At 48.0% G+C, this 18,537-nt stretch overlaps 1 protein-coding gene across 1 annotated transcript in view; it reads left to right on the top strand.

The window, feature by feature from the left end:
• The window catches only part of GPR26 (G protein-coupled receptor 26), a 41,742-nt gene extending 25,768 nt beyond the window's left edge, over positions 1 to 15,974 (top strand). Inside the window, exon 3 of the mRNA XM_072804993.1 lies at positions 14,889 to 15,974. Coding sequence (XP_072661094.1) covers positions 14,889 to 15,087 — 199 coding nt within the window. The 3' untranslated portion in view covers positions 15,088 to 15,974. The remainder of the gene's footprint in view (positions 1 to 14,888) is intronic.
• The last annotated feature ends 2,563 nt before the right edge of the window (positions 15,975 to 18,537 follow it).

Here is an 18,537-nt window from a genome sequence, read left to right as displayed (position 1 = left end):
CCATGGAAAACTGCACCTTTCTAAATATCTGTTTCATCCTGTATCCTTCCCCAGTTCTCCAGAGAGTTCGATCTCCAGCCTCATTTAAGGGCTGAGTCATTTCGTTCTCAGAGCAACAAAGCGCTCACTCCATGAAATTCTAAAAACCCATCCTCAGAGGACTCTGGTGGAACCCCTGCCACCACCCCTCAAAGGTATTTGCAACGTAGCCTCATTCCATTCCGTGGGGCTCCCGGGTAGTAAATGTGGGTGTACACGGGGCATCGGCAGAGCATGGCGGCACCAGCTGGCTCCAGGTCAGGACACTTGGTTAGAGAGAAGGAAGCTGGCACCCAGAGGGGCCCACAGGGACACTTCCCTGGGTCTCGACCCCACCTCTGCCTGGGCAGCTTGGCTGTGGGAACCGATGGCGTCCGGCCCCTCTGCCACTAACCTCAGCGCCCTTCCCACCCAGCCTCACACCCCAGGAGTGGAGCCAGGCTGAGGCCAGGCCAGAGGGAGACACTGCTGGATGCTAACCCCTGTGTGTGGGTCTTTTTAGGGTTCCTCGCTTCATCCAGCAAGGCTGACCCTGCTAGGTGCCCCAGGAGCAGCTCCTTGTAATCACAATTGTCCATAGTCCTAACAGCTGGTGTGTACTGAGTGAAGCCTGCATGCCGGGCACAGCACTGAGTGTTTTCGGGTAGTGTTCCCGTGAATCCTCACCATAACCCTAGGATGTAGGTACTATCATCTCCTTTTCAGACCTCTGGGAAGATCAGTAAGTCCTGGGGCAGCAGGTAGAGAAATTTAAGGAGCAACGCAAAACAGAGGCATGGTCTGTTAGTCTCCGGAAGGGTAGGCTAGTGCCAATGGGAAGTCCCCTGCTGCACCCAACTCGGGGCATCTTTCCATCATCAGAAGAGGACACCCTGCTCCCAGCTTCTGTGCTAACACCCACACCCACCAGCTGGGCCCCAGGGCCCTTCTCATCCCACGGCCACCACTGGCTTGGAAGGGACTCTTTTGGATTTCTCTTTCTCTATAGTGTTTTTAGGAGAATTTGGGGGCCGGGGGCGGGGCTGAGCAGCAACCTCTGCACCCAGGATTTATGGTTCCCAGGTCCCTTGTCCCCTCCAAGAAATCTGTCTGACTAGATGTCTTAGGTATCTGAAGGTTCACTGTCAACCTGAATTTTCCTGAAATTCTGGACCAATAGCCCTATGACATCAGAACAACACAGCACTGCCCTAGCACCAAAGTCAACTTCTTCATGCCCTGAAGCCAAAAGGGCTTCCGTGGAAGACCCTGGTGTTTGCTTAGGACCCTGGGCTGAGCCAGCCATGAGGAGAGGATGGGTGGAGGTGGCCTCCTTGGTTTGCTTTTAGGGGTTCAGAAAAGAAACCTGGCTGGGAGCAGTGCTTTGTAAGCTTTGTGAGTGTCTCCACATTCCCAGTAGGCTCCCACTGTGTCTCAGGACCAATTGGCCTTTCAGCCCAAAAAGAGCAAGTCCAACCCTTGGCCAGCGGCCTTCGCTCTGCTGCCGGCTGAAGCCCTGGCCTGGTGGAAGGAAGAGATGCAGGAAGGTCAGGCTTGCTGTTGCCTTTCCAATTCAGATGTAGCCATGACTTCGAAGTCCTCCTCGTGCCTCCTTCCACAAATACAGGGCATGAATTGCTCATCTTCCCAAGGAATCTGTTTCAGGGAAGTGGCTAGGACACGTGGCCTAGGGCAGCCTGACCTAGACCTCACTGCAGAAACAGTGATCTTCAGGGGGAGGGGGACACCCAGGAAAGCAGGGTCCTGGAGCCGTTCAGGGAGTGGCACATGGCAGCTGCAGACTCCAACCCAGAACTGCAAAAATACTTAGCTGTCACTCCTTAGACATTTACTGAGCACCTTCTGTGTGCCTGGCCCTGTGCCGTATCAGCCTCTGGAAGAGACAAGAAATTACAGTGTAAGACGGGGCTTCCCTGGAGGTGTGTGCACCCTGCTGGGAGGTGCAGGGGCTGAAGCACGTGGCCAGTGGGGAAGGAGGGTCTGGAAGGCTTTGGAGAGGCGATGACGTTGGCCCAGAGCGTGTAGTAGGGAAGAACATATGACAAGGCACAGAGGAGATGTGAATGTGCCGGTAAGGAGTTTCGTGGGCTTAGAGCTGTGTGTCTAGGAATGGCGTCAGGTGAGCCCAGAGGAGAGAAAGTGGCTCCTGAGAGTGAACGAGATCTGTGGCCCATGGGAGATGATCCATATCTTGAAGTTTGGAGTGCCAAAATTAGGTGGCTTAGAGAAAACGTGAGGGACATTGACATGTATTTAGCTACCAAAAAAAAAGAAAAGGAAGAGAAGAACAAAGGAAGGAAGGAAGGAAGGAAGGAAGGAAGGAAGGAAGGAAGGAAGGAAGGAAGGAAGGAAAGACTAAAATGCATTGCATTGATTTTCAGGGGCAGCTACATTTAGCAGTGTGAAGGAAGAGAGTGGAATTCATTCTTCAGAAACCAACCACATTTGGCCACTTGACCAGGGCACATCCCTGACGATATACATGATTGGTAACAAAAGTCTATCTACAACAGTGAGTGTACACATTCGGTGTCAATGCAGGGCCCTAAAGGGCACCGCCACAAAGCCCCCTGCGACAACCGGAAGAATTAGCACAACAAAAACAACCACGTTTGCGAAAGTTGTCCTCGTGTTGCGTAGCAGTTCAGCCACTCTCCCTTCACACCCACACTGTCACCGGGCTTTGTACAATTCGCTCTCGCAGTGTGTCATGCAGAGACGTCTCTAGCATTTAAAGGTCAAACATTATGAATCTCATCAATCCTAGCAGTGCTGTAGTTTATCACGTATACCCATATTTAAGGATGTTTAAAATAATTTAGGCCGTTGACTCAAAAGACCGTGGATGCCTTTGGGAACGCTCGTGCTCTTAGGAAGGCAGACTCTAGTGGCATTTCCGGTGTCCTTTCTCCCACGGGCCCATGGCTCTGTCATCAGTATCCTACTTCTCCCCTGGTGCAGAAGAGCTGTTGGACGTATTCAGGAGAATCTAAAGTCCATGTTTCGATAGTTTCAAAGAACCTGAAATCTGTATTTGGACACAGAAGCCCACTCTGAGTTGTGAGAGTCAGATCATCACCATCAAGGCCCTGGCCTCTGTCACACTCACTACTGTCCAGAGGGAATGCGTTTGGGAGAGCATCAGATGCCTTCACATGGCACACCATTGATTGGTTCGCCCAAGCCAGTCCATTTCCTGATGACCAGAGCAAAGTGATGGCTCGTGCCTGGTTAAGATACCAAACACTCAGCCTGCTTTTGCCTTGGCCTTTATGCCATTTAATACCAAATCCTTGCTTGAATTACTTGTAACCAAACCCCATGCTCTAAAAGCCTTTAAATGCCAAGTTCCCCTGCAAACTGAAATCATTCCAAACCTCAACAATTCTGTTTTACAACAAGCATGTAAATATAACCTCTTCTGGAACATTTGAGGGACGTTTAATGAGGATGGTGTCTCGCCAAGCCCATCAGGGTTTCCCGGAGGGGAAACTTGTTAATCGCAGGTCACAAACAGCGTTGGAAGTCCAGTGACATGTCATCAAGGTGCCTTGCCTTATCCTCATTACCACATGGGGCATTTTTCTAAACCTTGGAATAGGCCCATCTTTACATTTGTAGGCTCATTTGGGAGAAGAGATTCAGACCCTTGCCATTTGGACATATGTTATCCATTTTGGTGAAACAGCTCCTAGGAGGACCTCAATCCATCCCTCTGTTGTGGTGTCCTGTGGTGAGTCACCACCCCCCCATTCATCCTCCCTAATGGAGCATGCCTGTCTCCCATACAGAGGCTTTCCCCTGCTCAGTACCCACTGAGAGAACCATCACTTCTCCTAAGTTTGAGGAGACTAGTTAGATTTTACCCTTAGAACTCACAGAAGCTCCACATAATGAGAGCACCAAAGTCAAATCCTTTGGCTACCTTGAGTTTTCATAGATTTCATTATTTTTTTGTGTGTGTGTCTGTGCAAAGAGGGGTTGGGGGAGTTACACCATCCATAGCTTGGGACACCCAGAGAACAGACCAGTAGACGACAAAAGGGAGCCCACATTAAAGAAACGTAAGGAATGTGCCACCTAGTGTAGGGTTCCATGGGGAAATGTACTTTCTATTTGGACACTAGAAAAAATATTTTTGGAAACCAGGATTTAGAAAAATAAAAGATATTTCATTCCCAGAGACAAAGTGATCTGCAAACGGCTGGCTCCTGTACAATGTTCTATCCCAATGTCAGACCCATAGGAAAATGGGTATGTTTATGTTGGAGCAAATGTGCCCGTGAACACGTGCGCCGTGATTCTGTGCGCCCTTGAGTTTATGCATATGGGTGAATGTTCACAAACTGAAGCAGCTGCATACTAACTATAAAAAAAAATGAAGCAAAATTTTAGCAGCCTCTAATGTTTGTTAACATCGTAGCTTTAACTTTATTTTCTCCTAATTTATTAAACAGAAATATAGCTCCACTAAACACACACACACACACACACACACACACACACACTAGAAGCCCTTCCAATGTGGCAATATTACCTTTCATGTAATACACTTGCCAACACTGTTTTTCTGTTGCAACAAGACTCAAGATTTTTGAATCCAAGGCCAATGTTGCCTGCTCTGTTTACAATGGCTTGTGTTTTGTGAATACATATCAAATGTTGTAATATATTTTTATGATAGAATCAATAGTTAATACGGGGGGGGGAAAGTATATATTGTGATTCTGTCCAATAAAGCCTCCTGTTATAAAATCTTGTCCACACTTTGATGACCTGGCGTGAACACATTTTTATTATGTACAAATTAACTGTCAGAAATGCTGGTGATACGTGACTTCATGGTGGGACATAAGTTTATACTTCTTTTCTCTCCTGTCTTCATGTATTGTGTTTAATTTCCCCTCCATCTCCAGCTGCCCCAACCCTCACACAGCCCTCTGAGAGGTAGGTCTTCATCCTTGGGGCCATCTCTTACTGGCCCCAGCCCACAGCAGCCATCCCCTCCCAAACACATCCTCCCAGGGAGGGACTGACTGGCTGTCTCTGGGAGACACGTCCCCCACCCCTCCCAAATACCATGCACCTTTGCCACGCTGGGCTTGGTTCCTTAGGCTTTGCTTGATGACTAATTGCTGCTTGATGACCAGTTATGGTGAGGTGTTAGGTGTCCCCAACATGCCCTCAAGGACCCATACACAGTCCCTGCCCCGACCTCGCTGGGCCCACAGAAGCCTCCAGTATGGCCACAACGCAGGAGGCACCCCCCTTCCCTAGGTGTGCTTGGAGTGAGGTCCAGGCCACTGCTCTGATTAGGCCTCTTCCTGCCCTGCAGAGCCGAGCTGAGCACCCAGCTGCCTGGAGGAGGGCTGGGGTGGCCTCAGGGAAGTGGCCCGAGGGTCTCAACCCAGTCTCCAGGGGAACAAGGAAGAAGGAAGAGGGAATTGGAATATCCTGGGAATGGGCAGCCTGGGTGGCTCAACAGTTTACCACTTGCCTTCAGCCCAGGGGGGATTCCTGGAGACCCAGGATCAAGTTCCATATCGGGCTCCCTGCGTGGAGCCCGCTTCTCCCTTTTCTCCCTGTGTTGTGTTTCTTGTCTCTCTCTCTGTGTGTCTCTCATGAATAAATAAACAAAATCTAAAAAAAAAAAAAAAAAAAGGAATATCCTGGGAATGGGATGTCCCAGCCACCAGGGGCCTCGTCGCCCCCAGGGGACACCTCTGTGGCTGACTGCTGGAGGAAAGACCCTTATGCTGACTAAGGGTATGAAGAGTTTGAGCTTCCTGAGAAGCTCTGAGAACCTATGTGTTCTAGATACTGTGCTAAATCTTTCCAGAGCATCACCTTCTTCAATTCCCTAATACTCCTATGGGGTTGGTTTAATTTTTACAATCAGGTGAGGAATTGCTGAGGAACTGTGATGGTAAATGTCATGTGTCACCTTGACTGGATCATGGGGTGCCCAGATATTTGACTGAACCTTATTTCTGGGGGTGTCTGTGAGGGTTTCCAGATGAAATTAACATTTGAATCATTGGGGCTCAGTAAAACAATTTATCCTCCCAGTGAGGGTGGGCTTCCCTCAACCCCGCGAGGTCCTGAATAGAACAAAAAGGAGGAGGAAGAAAGAATCTGCCCCTTCTGTCCAGGCTGTTTGATCCTGGGATATTGATCTCCTGCCCTTGGTTACCCTGCTTCTCAGGCCTTTGGACTTGGAGTGACACTGCTGGCTTTCCTTGGGCCTCCAGCTTGTAGAGCGCAGATCAGAGGATTTCTCAGCCTCCAAAATTGCATGAGCCAATTCCTATAATAAATCTATGCACAGGTGCGTGTATGTGTGTGTATCTCCAGGCTGCTGGTTCTGTTTCTCTAGAAAATCCTGACTGACACAGGAACCTCTCATGGGTTGGAACAGCTCATGGAAGATCCCACAGCTGCCATATGGGGAGCCAGCTCCAGCGCCACCAGCCTCTCACTTCCCCAGGGACCCCACAGCCAGGCTGGTGGTCTCCCAGGGAAGCATCATCCTTCAGCATCAACATCCATGCTACGATTTACTATTTCCCTCTTTGCTGACTCCCAGCAAGAATTAAAGATGCATACATACAAGAGGCACGTTCTGTCCCAAGCCTCTAACTTATTTGGTTTGATCTCATACAATTTCTCTTCCCTCTCTCAGCTCCAGATTTCTCATCTTCAAAAATAAAGCTGTGGTGTAAATCAGGCATATAAATCAATGGAAAAGAATAGAGAGTCTGGAAATAGACCCACATGTATATGGTCGATTGATTCTGACAAAGTTGCTAAAGCAATTCAGTGGGAGCAAGGCTAGTTTTTTCAACCAGATAGTATTGGAGGGCCTGGATACTCACATGCAGAAAGAAATAATCAACCTGACCCATCCCTCAGCCCGTGCACTTAACTTGAGATGTATCATACACCCAAATGTTGTAAACACTGGACACATACAGCTTCCAGAAGAAAACCTGGAAGAGAAGCCTTGCAACTTTGGGGCAGGACAAGATGTCTTTGATGCTTTTAAAAAAAGCATGATTGCCAACAGTCAAGGAATTAGATCTCATCATGGTAAAAATCCAGTAAGAAAATACAAAGACAAGCTACAGAGTGGGGAAAATATTGCAATACATGTGTCTGGCAAAAGAATCATACCCAGAATATACAAGCAGACAACCTATACCAAGGGGCAAAACCTCAAATAGATGTTTCTAAAGAAGATGAGCACGCAGCCAGCAAGCACACGGAAGGGTGCTCAACATCCTGAGCCATCAGGAAAGTGCAAATTAACACTGTGTGAGATCCCACTTCCCAGGGAACAGCTGAAATCAAAGCTTAGCAATACGGAGTGTTGGGGGCACTGGGGCAACAGGAGCTCCCGTCCGTTGCTGGCGGGAATGCACGGTGACACAACCACTTTGGAAAGCAGTCTGGCAGTTTCTTATAAAGGTAAACCCCCACTTACCACAGGATCCAGCAATTCCACTCCTCAGATACTTCCCAAGAAAAATGAAAATGTGTGTCTGCGGAAAGACCTGTATACACGTGTTCCTAGAACCTTCATTCGCCACAACCCCCAAACTGGAAACGACCCAAAACTCCATCAATATGTGAGTAAAAAAAATTTCCTGCCGGATTCTACTACTATGAAATGGGAAAAAAAAAAGAAAGAAAAAAAGAAAGACAAAACTAGTCTACAGTGGCTGGGGTAGCTGGGTTTGGGGTTTATAAAGAGGCACAAAGGCACATTTGGAAATGATAGGAATGCTGTGTATTTAGTTGTACTGGTAGCCCCCTAAGTGTTTGTATTGGTCAGAACTCACCCAACTGCCACACTTTGGATGGACGCATCCTACATGCTAGTGTGAATATACTTGACACAGCTGAATTATGTACACTTAAAAATGATTAAATGGTGGGGTGTCCGGGGGGTGCAGCTGGTGGTGTGTCCAACTCTTGATTTCATGATCAGCTGAAGCTCATGATCTCAGAGTCGTAGGATTGAGCCTCAAGTTGGGCATGAGGTCTGCTTAGGATTCCTTCCCTCTCCCTTCCTCTGCCCCTCCTCCTGCCTCACTTATGCGTTTGTGCTCTCTCTGTCTCAAAAAAAAAAAAAGTTTAAATGGTAAAGTCGATGCAATTTTTGGTCACAATTTTAAAACAATGAGCACACAGAAAAAACGTGCATTTTATTATGTATAAATTTAAGCTGAATAAAGTTAACCAGCAACAAATAAAGCTATGTATCTCTCAGATTCCTTCCAGTTCCTGGAAGTTTTGGTCAGCATGCAAAATGTCTGCCTTTTACCATTATAGAAAATTCTTCACTTCTCTAAGCTGCCTGAAATTCTCTTCATAAGAGGAAATTCATCCCTACTAAGTCTTCCTTTAAAGGAGGGGTCTTTGACCTTTGATGTACCATGGACTTATTGGCAATCTGTGAAATCTATGGGCCCCTCCTACAAGTAACATTATTTTTAAAGAATGAAGAAGAAGAAGAAGAAGAAAAAAGAAGTAAAATACAAAGAAAAATAAGTAAACAAATTCTATTAAAATATAGTTTCCAAAATATTTTTAAAATATATGTTTGCAATATAGTAATGTATGTGGTTTGTTATTAATATGCTGAATGATACAATCTAGTGACAGTCTAGGAATTGTCATCATTTTAAAAGATGAGCCTCAACAATATGTCAAGTGTCTCCAACAACTGCAAAGTGATGTGGAAATACCTGTGGTTTCCATTGGTGGCAAAGTCACAGGCAGGCGAACACACTATCCTATCCACATTTATAATTGCATTTATAATTGAAGGTGCTATTGAATTTCAGCTGGAGGTTAGTGAAAATGAAGATGCAATTTCCTCTTTTTTAAGATTATTTCTTTTAAAAAATATTTAATTTCAATTTTCCAACATATAACACTCAGTTCTCATCACATCAAATGCCCTCCTTAGTGCCCATCACCCAGTTACCCCATCCCCCACCCACCTCCCCTTCTGCAACACTTTATTTCCCAGAGTTAAGAGTCTCTCATGGTTTATCTTCCTCTTTAATTTTTTGCCACTCAGTTTCCCTCCTTTCCTTATGGTCCCTTTCACTATTCCTTATATTCCATATACGAGTGAAACCGTATGATGATTGTCTTTCTCCAATTGACTTACCTCACTCAGCATAATACCGTCCAATTTGTTGAAGCAAATGGTAGGTATTCATCCTCTCTGATGACTGAGTAATATTCTATTGTATATACAGACCACATCTTTATCCATTCATCTGTCGAAGGACATCATGGCTCCTTCCACAGTCTGGCTATTGTGGACATTGTTGCTGTGAACATTGGGTGCAGGTGTCCCATCATTTCACTGCATCTGTATCTTTGGGGTAAGTACCCAGTAGTGCAATTACTAGGACATAAGGGAAGCTCTATTTTAACTTCTTGAGGAACCTCCATACTGTTTTCCAGAGTGGCTGCACCAGTTCACATTCCCACCAACAGTGCAAAAGGGTTCCCCTTTCTCCACATCCTCGCCAACATTTGCTGTTTTCTGTCTTATTAATTTTAGCCATTCTCACTGGTGTGTGGCCATGTCTATGTCTTCTTTGGTGAAATGTCTGTTCATGTCTTCTGCCCATTTCATGACTGGAAGATTATTTCTTTTGAGGGGGGGGAGGGATGGGGAGGGGCAGAGGAAGAGGGAGAGAGAGAGACTCTTGAGCAGACCCCCCACTGAGTGCAGAGTCCAACATGAGGCTCCATCTTACGACACTGAGATCATAACCTGAGCTGAAATCATGTGTCAGATGCTTAACAAACTGAGCCACCTGGGGTGCCCTGAGGATGGGATTTTCTATCCAACTTCATAAACTGACTTCTGTTTGTGGAACCCAGTGTAAGAATCCCCAGCATAGCCTGTGATTTCATCATTTACCCATGGTGGGAAATTTTTCATCAGACCTCTTTCACTTAACCCTGAGATTCTTTCAGAGAAGGGATGGGGTGCTTACCAACTGCAGCAGCGGGAAGTGGCAAAACCAGGGTTTAGGTTAGTGGTTCCCAAACCTGAAGGTGCATTACAATTGCCTGGATTGATCATTGCAAACAGGACTCTTGGGACCAATCCCAAACTTGTACCATCAGAACCTCTGCTGAGGGCCTGGCATCTATACACTGCCAATAAGCAACCCAGATGGCTCCAGTGTGTGGCCACTTTGGGGTCCATGGTGCTGAGCCATTCCCAGCAGTACCTTAGGAAGGGGTTGGGTTGGGTCCTCTGACCCCTACACTGGGCTCTAGCTGTGGAAGAGAGAAAGGAGAATGTCAGTCTTGGGGAGGAAGAATGAACCAGAAAGAGGTGTTGGTTCAAGAAAAATTGAAGCTTGGAAAGGCAGGGATCCCAGTGTGGGACTCCATCCCAGGACCCTGGGATCATGACCTGAGCCAAAGGCAGATGCTTAACTGACTGAGCCGTCCAGGCGCCCTTTGTTGGCTAAATCTAAACCTAAGGAGGATGGTTAGGGGCATTCATTACATACACCAATATTTAATTCTCTGATTCTGTCCATGAGATTTAAAGAAAGGGGCCACATCGTACTCGTGTCCATATCCCAAATGCTCAGCATAGAGCCAGGTACACAGCAGGTACTAAATAAATGCCTCTGTAATTGAATTCCCATCATTAGATACCCTGTACGAGGGGGACTTTCATGACGGCTTCTTCTTCCACCTCTTGAGTTCTGCAGACATTAGGAGTTGCTGAGAATGCTGTATTCCTAGTCAAAATATTCATCATGACACATGGTGCTTGCCATTTCCAAATCCCAGTCATTACCCTATAATGTGCTTGGGCAGGAAAACAAACCTCTCCTAGAAAGGCAGCCGTGTAAGACCCAGGCCGTAGCTCTGCCTTGATATTCGGTGGCTTTTTCAAGAGTACTTGTCTGTTGACCATGACCGGGAGGGATTGTAGGCCTGAGAGCACTGGCCAATGGATCCTTAGCTGGACAAGATCAAGTCACACATCTCAGGCAAGGTCAAAAAGCCCAAGGACCTGGACGCCTGGCTGGCTCAGTCAGTTAAGCGACCTGCTTTTGGTTTCAGCTCAGGTTGTGATCTCAGGGTCACAAGCTCAAGTCCTATGTCGGGCTCCACAGTTGGCAGGGAGTCTGCTGGGGACTCTCTCTCCTTCTCTCTCTGCCCCTCCCCCCATCTCCCTCTCTAAAACAAACAAACAAATAAATAAAAAAGCCTAAGGACCCAGGGTCACAACCCCCAGACATGCACTAACTGTCACTGGAGTGATGTGGGGATCCCTCTGTTTGACATTTCCCCCTATTTATCTCATTCTGCACAGTGCAGAAGTTTGTTCCCGGTCTTATTAAGTGCCTCCTCCTAATTGCAGGTTTGGGAGCAAGCTCAAGGCAGAGCCTCTCATGGAAATTAAACCCAAAGAGAAAGAGAAAAAGAAAAGCGCGTAGGAGTCAGATAATTGCGTGTGTGTCTCTAGTGGTGGGCTCAGGCAAACAAAGCAGCAGATGGAGTCGAAATGGAAGGAAATGCGGAAAATGAAGCCCAACCCAGACAAATGCTCATCAGAGCAAGGCCTGGAGCCCTTCTGGACAAGCTTCTGGCTCTTGGTTTGCTGACCTTACCTGGTACTGACTCCCCGCCCCCCCTACACACACACACACACACACACACTCAGGACGGCCCTGGGCTGCCCTCTTCTCTCCTCTTGGTCAGGGAAGGGTTCTGGCACCTGCTCCCAGGGCTGCAGGGCCCTGCTTGCTAGCCAGGGGTGGTTGGCTTGCACATTACCCCCCTGCCTCTCCTCCTGCCAGCTGCACCCACTGGGATCCGACCAGCTGCTAACCTGACAGGGACACTGGGGGGTTCCTAACACTGCATAGTCACAGAGCAGGTGTAGATGTTTTTTTTTTTTTTAAGCCTGAAATCCTGCTTAGTTTCTCCTCCAGCATGAATGAGAGAAAAAAAAATCATGGGTTTTGGAATCAGAATGGCCTGGTACAGAATCCCTGCATTGCTATATGTGTGACCTTAACCTGTGAGGACCACCAACACTCACATGGTGATAATAGCACCAACGTTGTTAGGAGGGTTGAGTGAGCTCCCTCTGGAAAGTGTGGGAACACAGTAGGGACTCCACTTACGTGAGTGTACTGTTTAGTCTCCAGTGTCTGAGAAACTCATCACATTTTCTGGAGCAAAGGGCAGACCCTTTGGGGTATTCGAAATTTCTAGCTTTCCAGGGAAGCCTCTCTGGAAAAGACAGTGAGGGTCAGTGAGAGGAGCCCTATGGGTCTGAGTCTCCTGTGACCTTGGCTGTGGGCCCCAATCCCTCTGGGTCTCCCCAGCAGCCGTCAGAGCTTTGAAGACTCTGCCCCAGCCTTGCCCAGCTCAGCTAATGAGGCTGTTGTGAGTTCTGGGTGGTTGAGGCATGGGGTCAAGTTATCTAAACTTGTAAAAGGGAAAACTCATTCTGCCCCAAATCTGTGGCTTCTGGGAATGGGCAGTTCTGGAAAAGCCACAGAGGAACAGAGTTGCAGCGTCTGGAGACGCTGCGTGGGTTGGTCGCATGACCTTAGTGCAGCGGCAACAGTGGAAAGAGTGGTCGCTTTGGAGCCTGCCCAGCATGTGAGAGGAGCGTCCTCACCTGGCACTGCTCCCACCATCAGGGCCACTAAAGGAGAGCCAGGCTGCCCAGTGAGGACGCCCCGTCTATGGCTGCCCAAATCGTTCTTACGAGGCTCCACCGGAGACCAGCTGAGTCCCCATAAGGGATCGGGGCCCTTCTAATCCCATCCCACATGGAGCCTGGAATGACCACCTCAACCGGAGCATCTCACAACGCCTCCCTGGTATGCAGGACACAGATTGTGTCCTCCTCAAGACCTGGAGTACCCCTGAGCTCAAAGTCCCCCCACACTCACCCTGTCCCTCTCGCTCACTAGGATGCGTTCCTGCTGCCAACCTCTGGGAATGGATGGGAAGCACTAGAACACATTTACTGTGCTTCTCCACTGCCCCTGGTTATTGCTTTGCTCTTTGATCAAGAACACAGGTGCACATATACTTATGTCAAGTGTTATCTGGGGACAGAGGTGGCCAATTATGCCATTACAGAAATCAGACACCTCATGCCTCAGGGTGACCCAATTTCACCCACTTAAATAAAGTGGAAGCATCTGTGATGCTCGTAGGGAAATCAGACATGAACAAAAGTGACCAACTTAGGATCAGGGAAACACTGGCTCGGCAGCCGGTGGAGGGAAATTCCGCCCACTGAGAGCAGGATACGGGGTGGGATGATGGCTCTGCTGGGGACGTCGAGTCCAAGGTGCTGGGGGTGCCCTGGTGGGGAGGTCCAGTGCATGGCCAGCTGGATGTCTTTGAGGAAGGAGACAGGGTTCTAGGTTAGGGACAAGAATTGGGAATCATCCGATCCAGGTGGTAGTTGAAGCAGTATGGATGAAGCCAGCACTCAGCAACTCAGTGAGAGACCCAGAGAACCCCTAGCTGGAGCCACAGGGGAAGGGACCCAGGGTAGACACAGAGAGAGGAGCAGGGAGCTGGCAGTGCCACAGAGACCAAGCCAGGAGAAGTTTCGAGAGAGAAATGTGGCAGAAAGGACCAGAAAGACCTGGCCATCTCAGTAACCTTAGCCAGAGGAGTGAGGGGTCTGCAGAAATGGTGCCATTGGGCAGCTGGTGGAGATGGAAGTCAGAGCACAGAAGACAGAGCTAAGAATGGGAATGGGGGAAGGGGCTCCCTCCCACATGGGAACCAGAGAAGAGGCTGCTCCTTCTGCACTCTAAATAAGCTTGACAATAAACAAAGACTAACACCCCCCTTTCCCAATCCCTCACTCGTGGGGAGGTCTCTTCTTCCAACCTCATGGACTGGGGTGGGGGTGGTGTGTGCTGTGCTTAAGTCATTTGCTTTCAGATTCTTACCTTAAAACTACTTAAAAGCAAAACACAAATATATTTTTTAATGCATCTCACATCAGTCAGGGTTCTCTAGGGAAATAGAACTAACTATAGTAAGAGATTTATTTTAAGGAATTAGCTCATGTGATTACGGGGGCTAGCAGGTCTGAAATTCGTAGGGCTGGCAGGCTGGAAGCTCAGACCGTCTTCCGACAGAATTTCTTTTCTGGGAAACCTCAGTTTTTGCTCTCAAGGCCTTCAGTTGATTGGATGAGTCCCCCGCCTCCAATCTCCCCATTACTGAAGGCAATAATCTCCTTTTTGACAGTCCATTGATTGAGATGTTAGCCGCATCTACAAACACCTTTAACACAAGACGGAAACCAGGGTTTGGTTGAGTAGCTGGTGCTCTGGCCCGGCCGAGTTGATGGGTAAACTGACCCCTATCCACCGAGGTCATGCCAACTGCCAGTCTCCTGCTCCAGCCCAACAACTGCCAGAGCATCACATCCCCTTAATAAAAACACTGGAAGATGGAAGGAGGACTTGGGGATCTCCTATGGCTCCTCAATCAGTCATGAGAAAAAAAAACACAGGAAAATCTGCAATTCCATTTTTTCAGGCCATTTTCAGCTTCTTCAAAACTCCCCCCATGTGCCCTATACGATTCAAGGAAACATCTTATTATTTATCCAACAGTTGTGCTCTCGAAGTGACTTTTCCCACGACGTGTTAGCAAGCAGGCGCCTTTTCAATGACAAGCAGTCAGGGAGCTGATAAAATGCCCCCTCCCACACTCTGTTCTTATGGTACATTTAACAAGACTAAATTGGTCCAGGGCGCTCACTTGTGGGTTTTTTCCTCCCTTCTTTTAATGTCAAGGATCAGCAGCTCGAGCAGATGTTCCTTGAGGGCTGCACTTCTGTTTTCACAATGGAAGGGATACGCTCTGAGACATCCATACGCCACCCCCGAAGGATGCTCTTCGTCCCAGTGGAATATGGCCAACAGGAACAGAGTCGCTGTCCATGGCTGGAAGCAAAGTGATGTTCACTTGACTTGTCTGGAAATATTTGGATAGTAGCACCAATGTGATGGGCTGAGGACCTGGTTGGGGGTGTGCGAGAAGGAGAGAGTCAAGTTGAAAGACTCCAGGGTTTTTGCCCAGGGCTAGCAGAAGGACAGAATTTCCACCAACTTCATGTGGCAGGGAGGACAGGTAAGGTGAATTGGGGTCAGGGGCTCGGCTTGTTGAGTAGGAGATGGCTAAGCAGCATCTAAGTGGGGTGGCCAGTGACTTCGGACTCCCTGGTGTAGTAGAGGAAAGAATGGGTCTGAAATCTGAGTCCTGCCCCCCGGATCCCCCACACTCACAACAATAAATGTGTGATGCAACAGTACTACCTGGACATTGGTGTAGTCTTCTAAAATAATTCAGAGAGCTTCCACACCTACTGTCTCGTCAGATAGCTGGTGAACCCCCATTTTACGGCTGATTACCAGGCTCCACAGTCCATCACTAACCCACTCCCCAGCCCGCCCTGACAGCCCGCCTTGACCACCCTTTGCAATCATGGCCGGATGCTTCCACCTTCTCCTCCTCTCTGCTCTCCCCTTGGGGGAGCTCTGCCTTGTTTCACCAACTGACAAGTGCTGCCTTGTTTAGGAACCAGGTCACAAGTCATGTGCTGGGCTAGTTGAATTTGGGGGGCTGCAAGTATCGGGAAACAAATTCAGTCTAGCTTAGTCTAGCATGTGTTCAGGGTGGGCGTCGCTGGCTTGAGTCAGCAAACCATAGGTGGGAGGAGGGGTGTCAGGCAAGGCTGGTGGATCACATGGCCCCCCACTCCAACGGTGTATGGGGTTTGTAGGAAGGTGCACACACCATCCCTTGGGTGGTTAGAAGGCATCAACCTCAGCAGAAAGGGAGCTAAGCCGGTCTCTGCAAACAGTGGTGTCTAGGGGCACAGTGGCTCTATTCTTGGGCTCTCCAGCAGTCTTCAGCCCTTGGGCTCCAATTCCTGGTTTGCTTGTCTACGTATACTGTGAGCCTCTTTTTTTTTTTTTAAAGATTTTATTTATTTATTCATGAGACACACACACAGAGAGAGAGAGAGAGAGAGAGAGAGAGAGAGGCAGAGACACAGGCAGAGGGAGAAGCAGGCTCCATGCAGGGAGCCCGACATGGGACTCGATCCCGGGTCTCCAGGATCAGGCCCTGGACTGAAGGCAGGCACTAAACCGCTGAGCCCCCCAGGATGCCCTGCTGTGAGCTTCTTAAGGAAAAGGGCTGCATCTTATTCAGCAGCAGGTGGAACAGTGCCAGGCGATCAGTAGGTGCTCAGTAAAAGTTTTGCAGTGAAACAATAGTATTAGATTCTTACGTGGGGTTCATATGTCAGAGACACACAGATACCTCCTCTTTTTCATCTCCTCTCCCAAACCACATGCTACCTGTAACAGCAAGAAGTCCAGCCTCTAAGAGACCAAAGTCACCTACCTTCGCCTCTGCAGGAAACCAAGCAAAGGCACCCAAGCCAGTCACATTCAGACAGCTGGAACAAGGATGCAGACTAACTTCTGATCTTAAAGGTTAACAAACACTGGGCGCCCAGTAGCCAGCTAGCCTTCAGCATTGAGGCCCCATTAATAGGGGGCCTTGTGGTCAGTCAGCCTGGAGGTTTCTCTTACATTATCCAGGGCACAAGTGGTGGTTCTTCGCTGTGATTTCCAGGAGTACTACTTTGTCTCTTATGAGGACCTCCTGTGCACACTTAGATACATAAAGCCAAGTCCCTAACATACACACACTTGTGCACACATGCACACACATGCACACAAACACCCCTCACAACCTATCTCTGATCTCACCGAAGAGCCCCCAGGACTCCTGGGCTCCTGGCTGCATGAGAAGGTGTCAGGGCTTCCGAAGCTACCTCTGTCTGCATCCCAGTCTCCATGGAAACCTTGAAAGTAGACAGGACTAGGCCAGGCTGAGTTATTTGTCTCCTAAATGAGGAGCTACCATGGAGCCCAGTCCCCGGGGCTAAGACTTAATAAGACAACAGCTTTTCAAATAGACAAGCACAACACTTCTCCGCCTCTGAATACTGGGGCCTCGTAGTCTGGGGACAGTCCTTCAAATAAAACCAAATGTACTTCTATGTAAATATGACCAGTGCTAGGATCAAATATGAGCTAATGTCTGCAGAGGAAGGAGTATCTTAATCTTTTACAGCTACAGTTTAGTGGTAATAACAAATATTAAAAAAAAAAAAACACACAACAGCTATCAAGAGTTGAGCACTTACTATGTGTCAGACACTGGGTGAAATGCTTTACCTAAAATTATCTCCCACGATCTGCACAAAGATTGATCTTCCTATAGTTATGTTAACTCTCTCAGATCCCCAAATTCATTCATTTCCTCCCTCATCCAGAAGTCCTCTGTGGTCTAGTTGTAGTGGGCTCTTGCTTTGGTCTGCCTTCTTCTGGTAACCATACTTTGGTCTTCCCTTGGGAAAGGGCCTTCCCCCTTCTCTGTCTGGGCAGCCCTGTTTGAGAGCCAACTCCATTCCAGATCCAGGGCTGGATGTATGACCCAGGTCTAGCTGACTGACACCTTCCTTGACTGTGGTCATACTAGTTCATGGATGGACCCTGGCCCAATGCAATCCTATGAGGGGTGACTTCAGGACATTCACAGGAAATGCTCATAAACAGGTTGGAGACCAGGGGCACTAAGCTAGTAGGCTGTAGGAACCTATTTGGGTTATCTATTGCTATACAACAAACCACCCCAAAACCTAGTGGCTTAAGGCAACAAGCATCCCTCACAATTTGGTGGTTTGCTTGGGATCAAAGGACTGGTTCTTCTGCCACCTGTGATGATGGTTAGGATGCAGTCTTTCGGGGGTTCTTCTGGGCTGGAATGTTCAAGATGGCAGGCGATGCTGGCTGTTGACTGGGAGCTTGGCTGGGGCTTCTGTTTGGAGGGTCTCTGTCATTCTCCATGCAGCTGCTTCATGTGGTTTGGGCTTCACAGGGTGGTGAATGAGCTCCAACAGCAAATGCTCCAAAAATGAAGCCCTCGTATGCAAGTGTTTATCATGTCTCTGCTTGTCATTTCATGATTGGTATATAAGCCAGATCATAAGGTATGTAATTTTTTGAGCTTGGTTTTTTTTCACTCACATAATGACCTTGAGTTTCACCCAGTTCATCATGTGTCATCAATAGTTTGTTCCTTTTTATCCCTCTGAGTACTATTCCATGGAATGGATGTACCACAGTCTTTTGTTTCCATTCACTTGTTGAAGGGCATTTAAATTGTTTCCAGTTTGGGGCTTTACAAAGCTACGATGAATACTTATGTGTCCATCTTTGTATGAACATGTGCTTTCATTTCTCTTGGGTGAATAACTATGAGCAGAATTGCTGGATTAATTAGTAAGTCTAAGCATAACTTCTCAAGAAACAACTGCACTATTTCCAAAGTAATTGTACCATTTTACATTCCTGTGAGCAGCGT

Source organism: Canis lupus, chromosome 29 (genome assembly GCF_048164855.1).
Source record: "Canis lupus baileyi chromosome 29, mCanLup2.hap1, whole genome shotgun sequence".
NCBI lineage: Eukaryota > Metazoa > Chordata > Mammalia > Carnivora > Canidae > Canis > Canis lupus.
The sequence above is the reverse complement of the archived record's forward strand: the minus strand, read 5'-3'. Positions and strand labels throughout refer to the sequence as shown.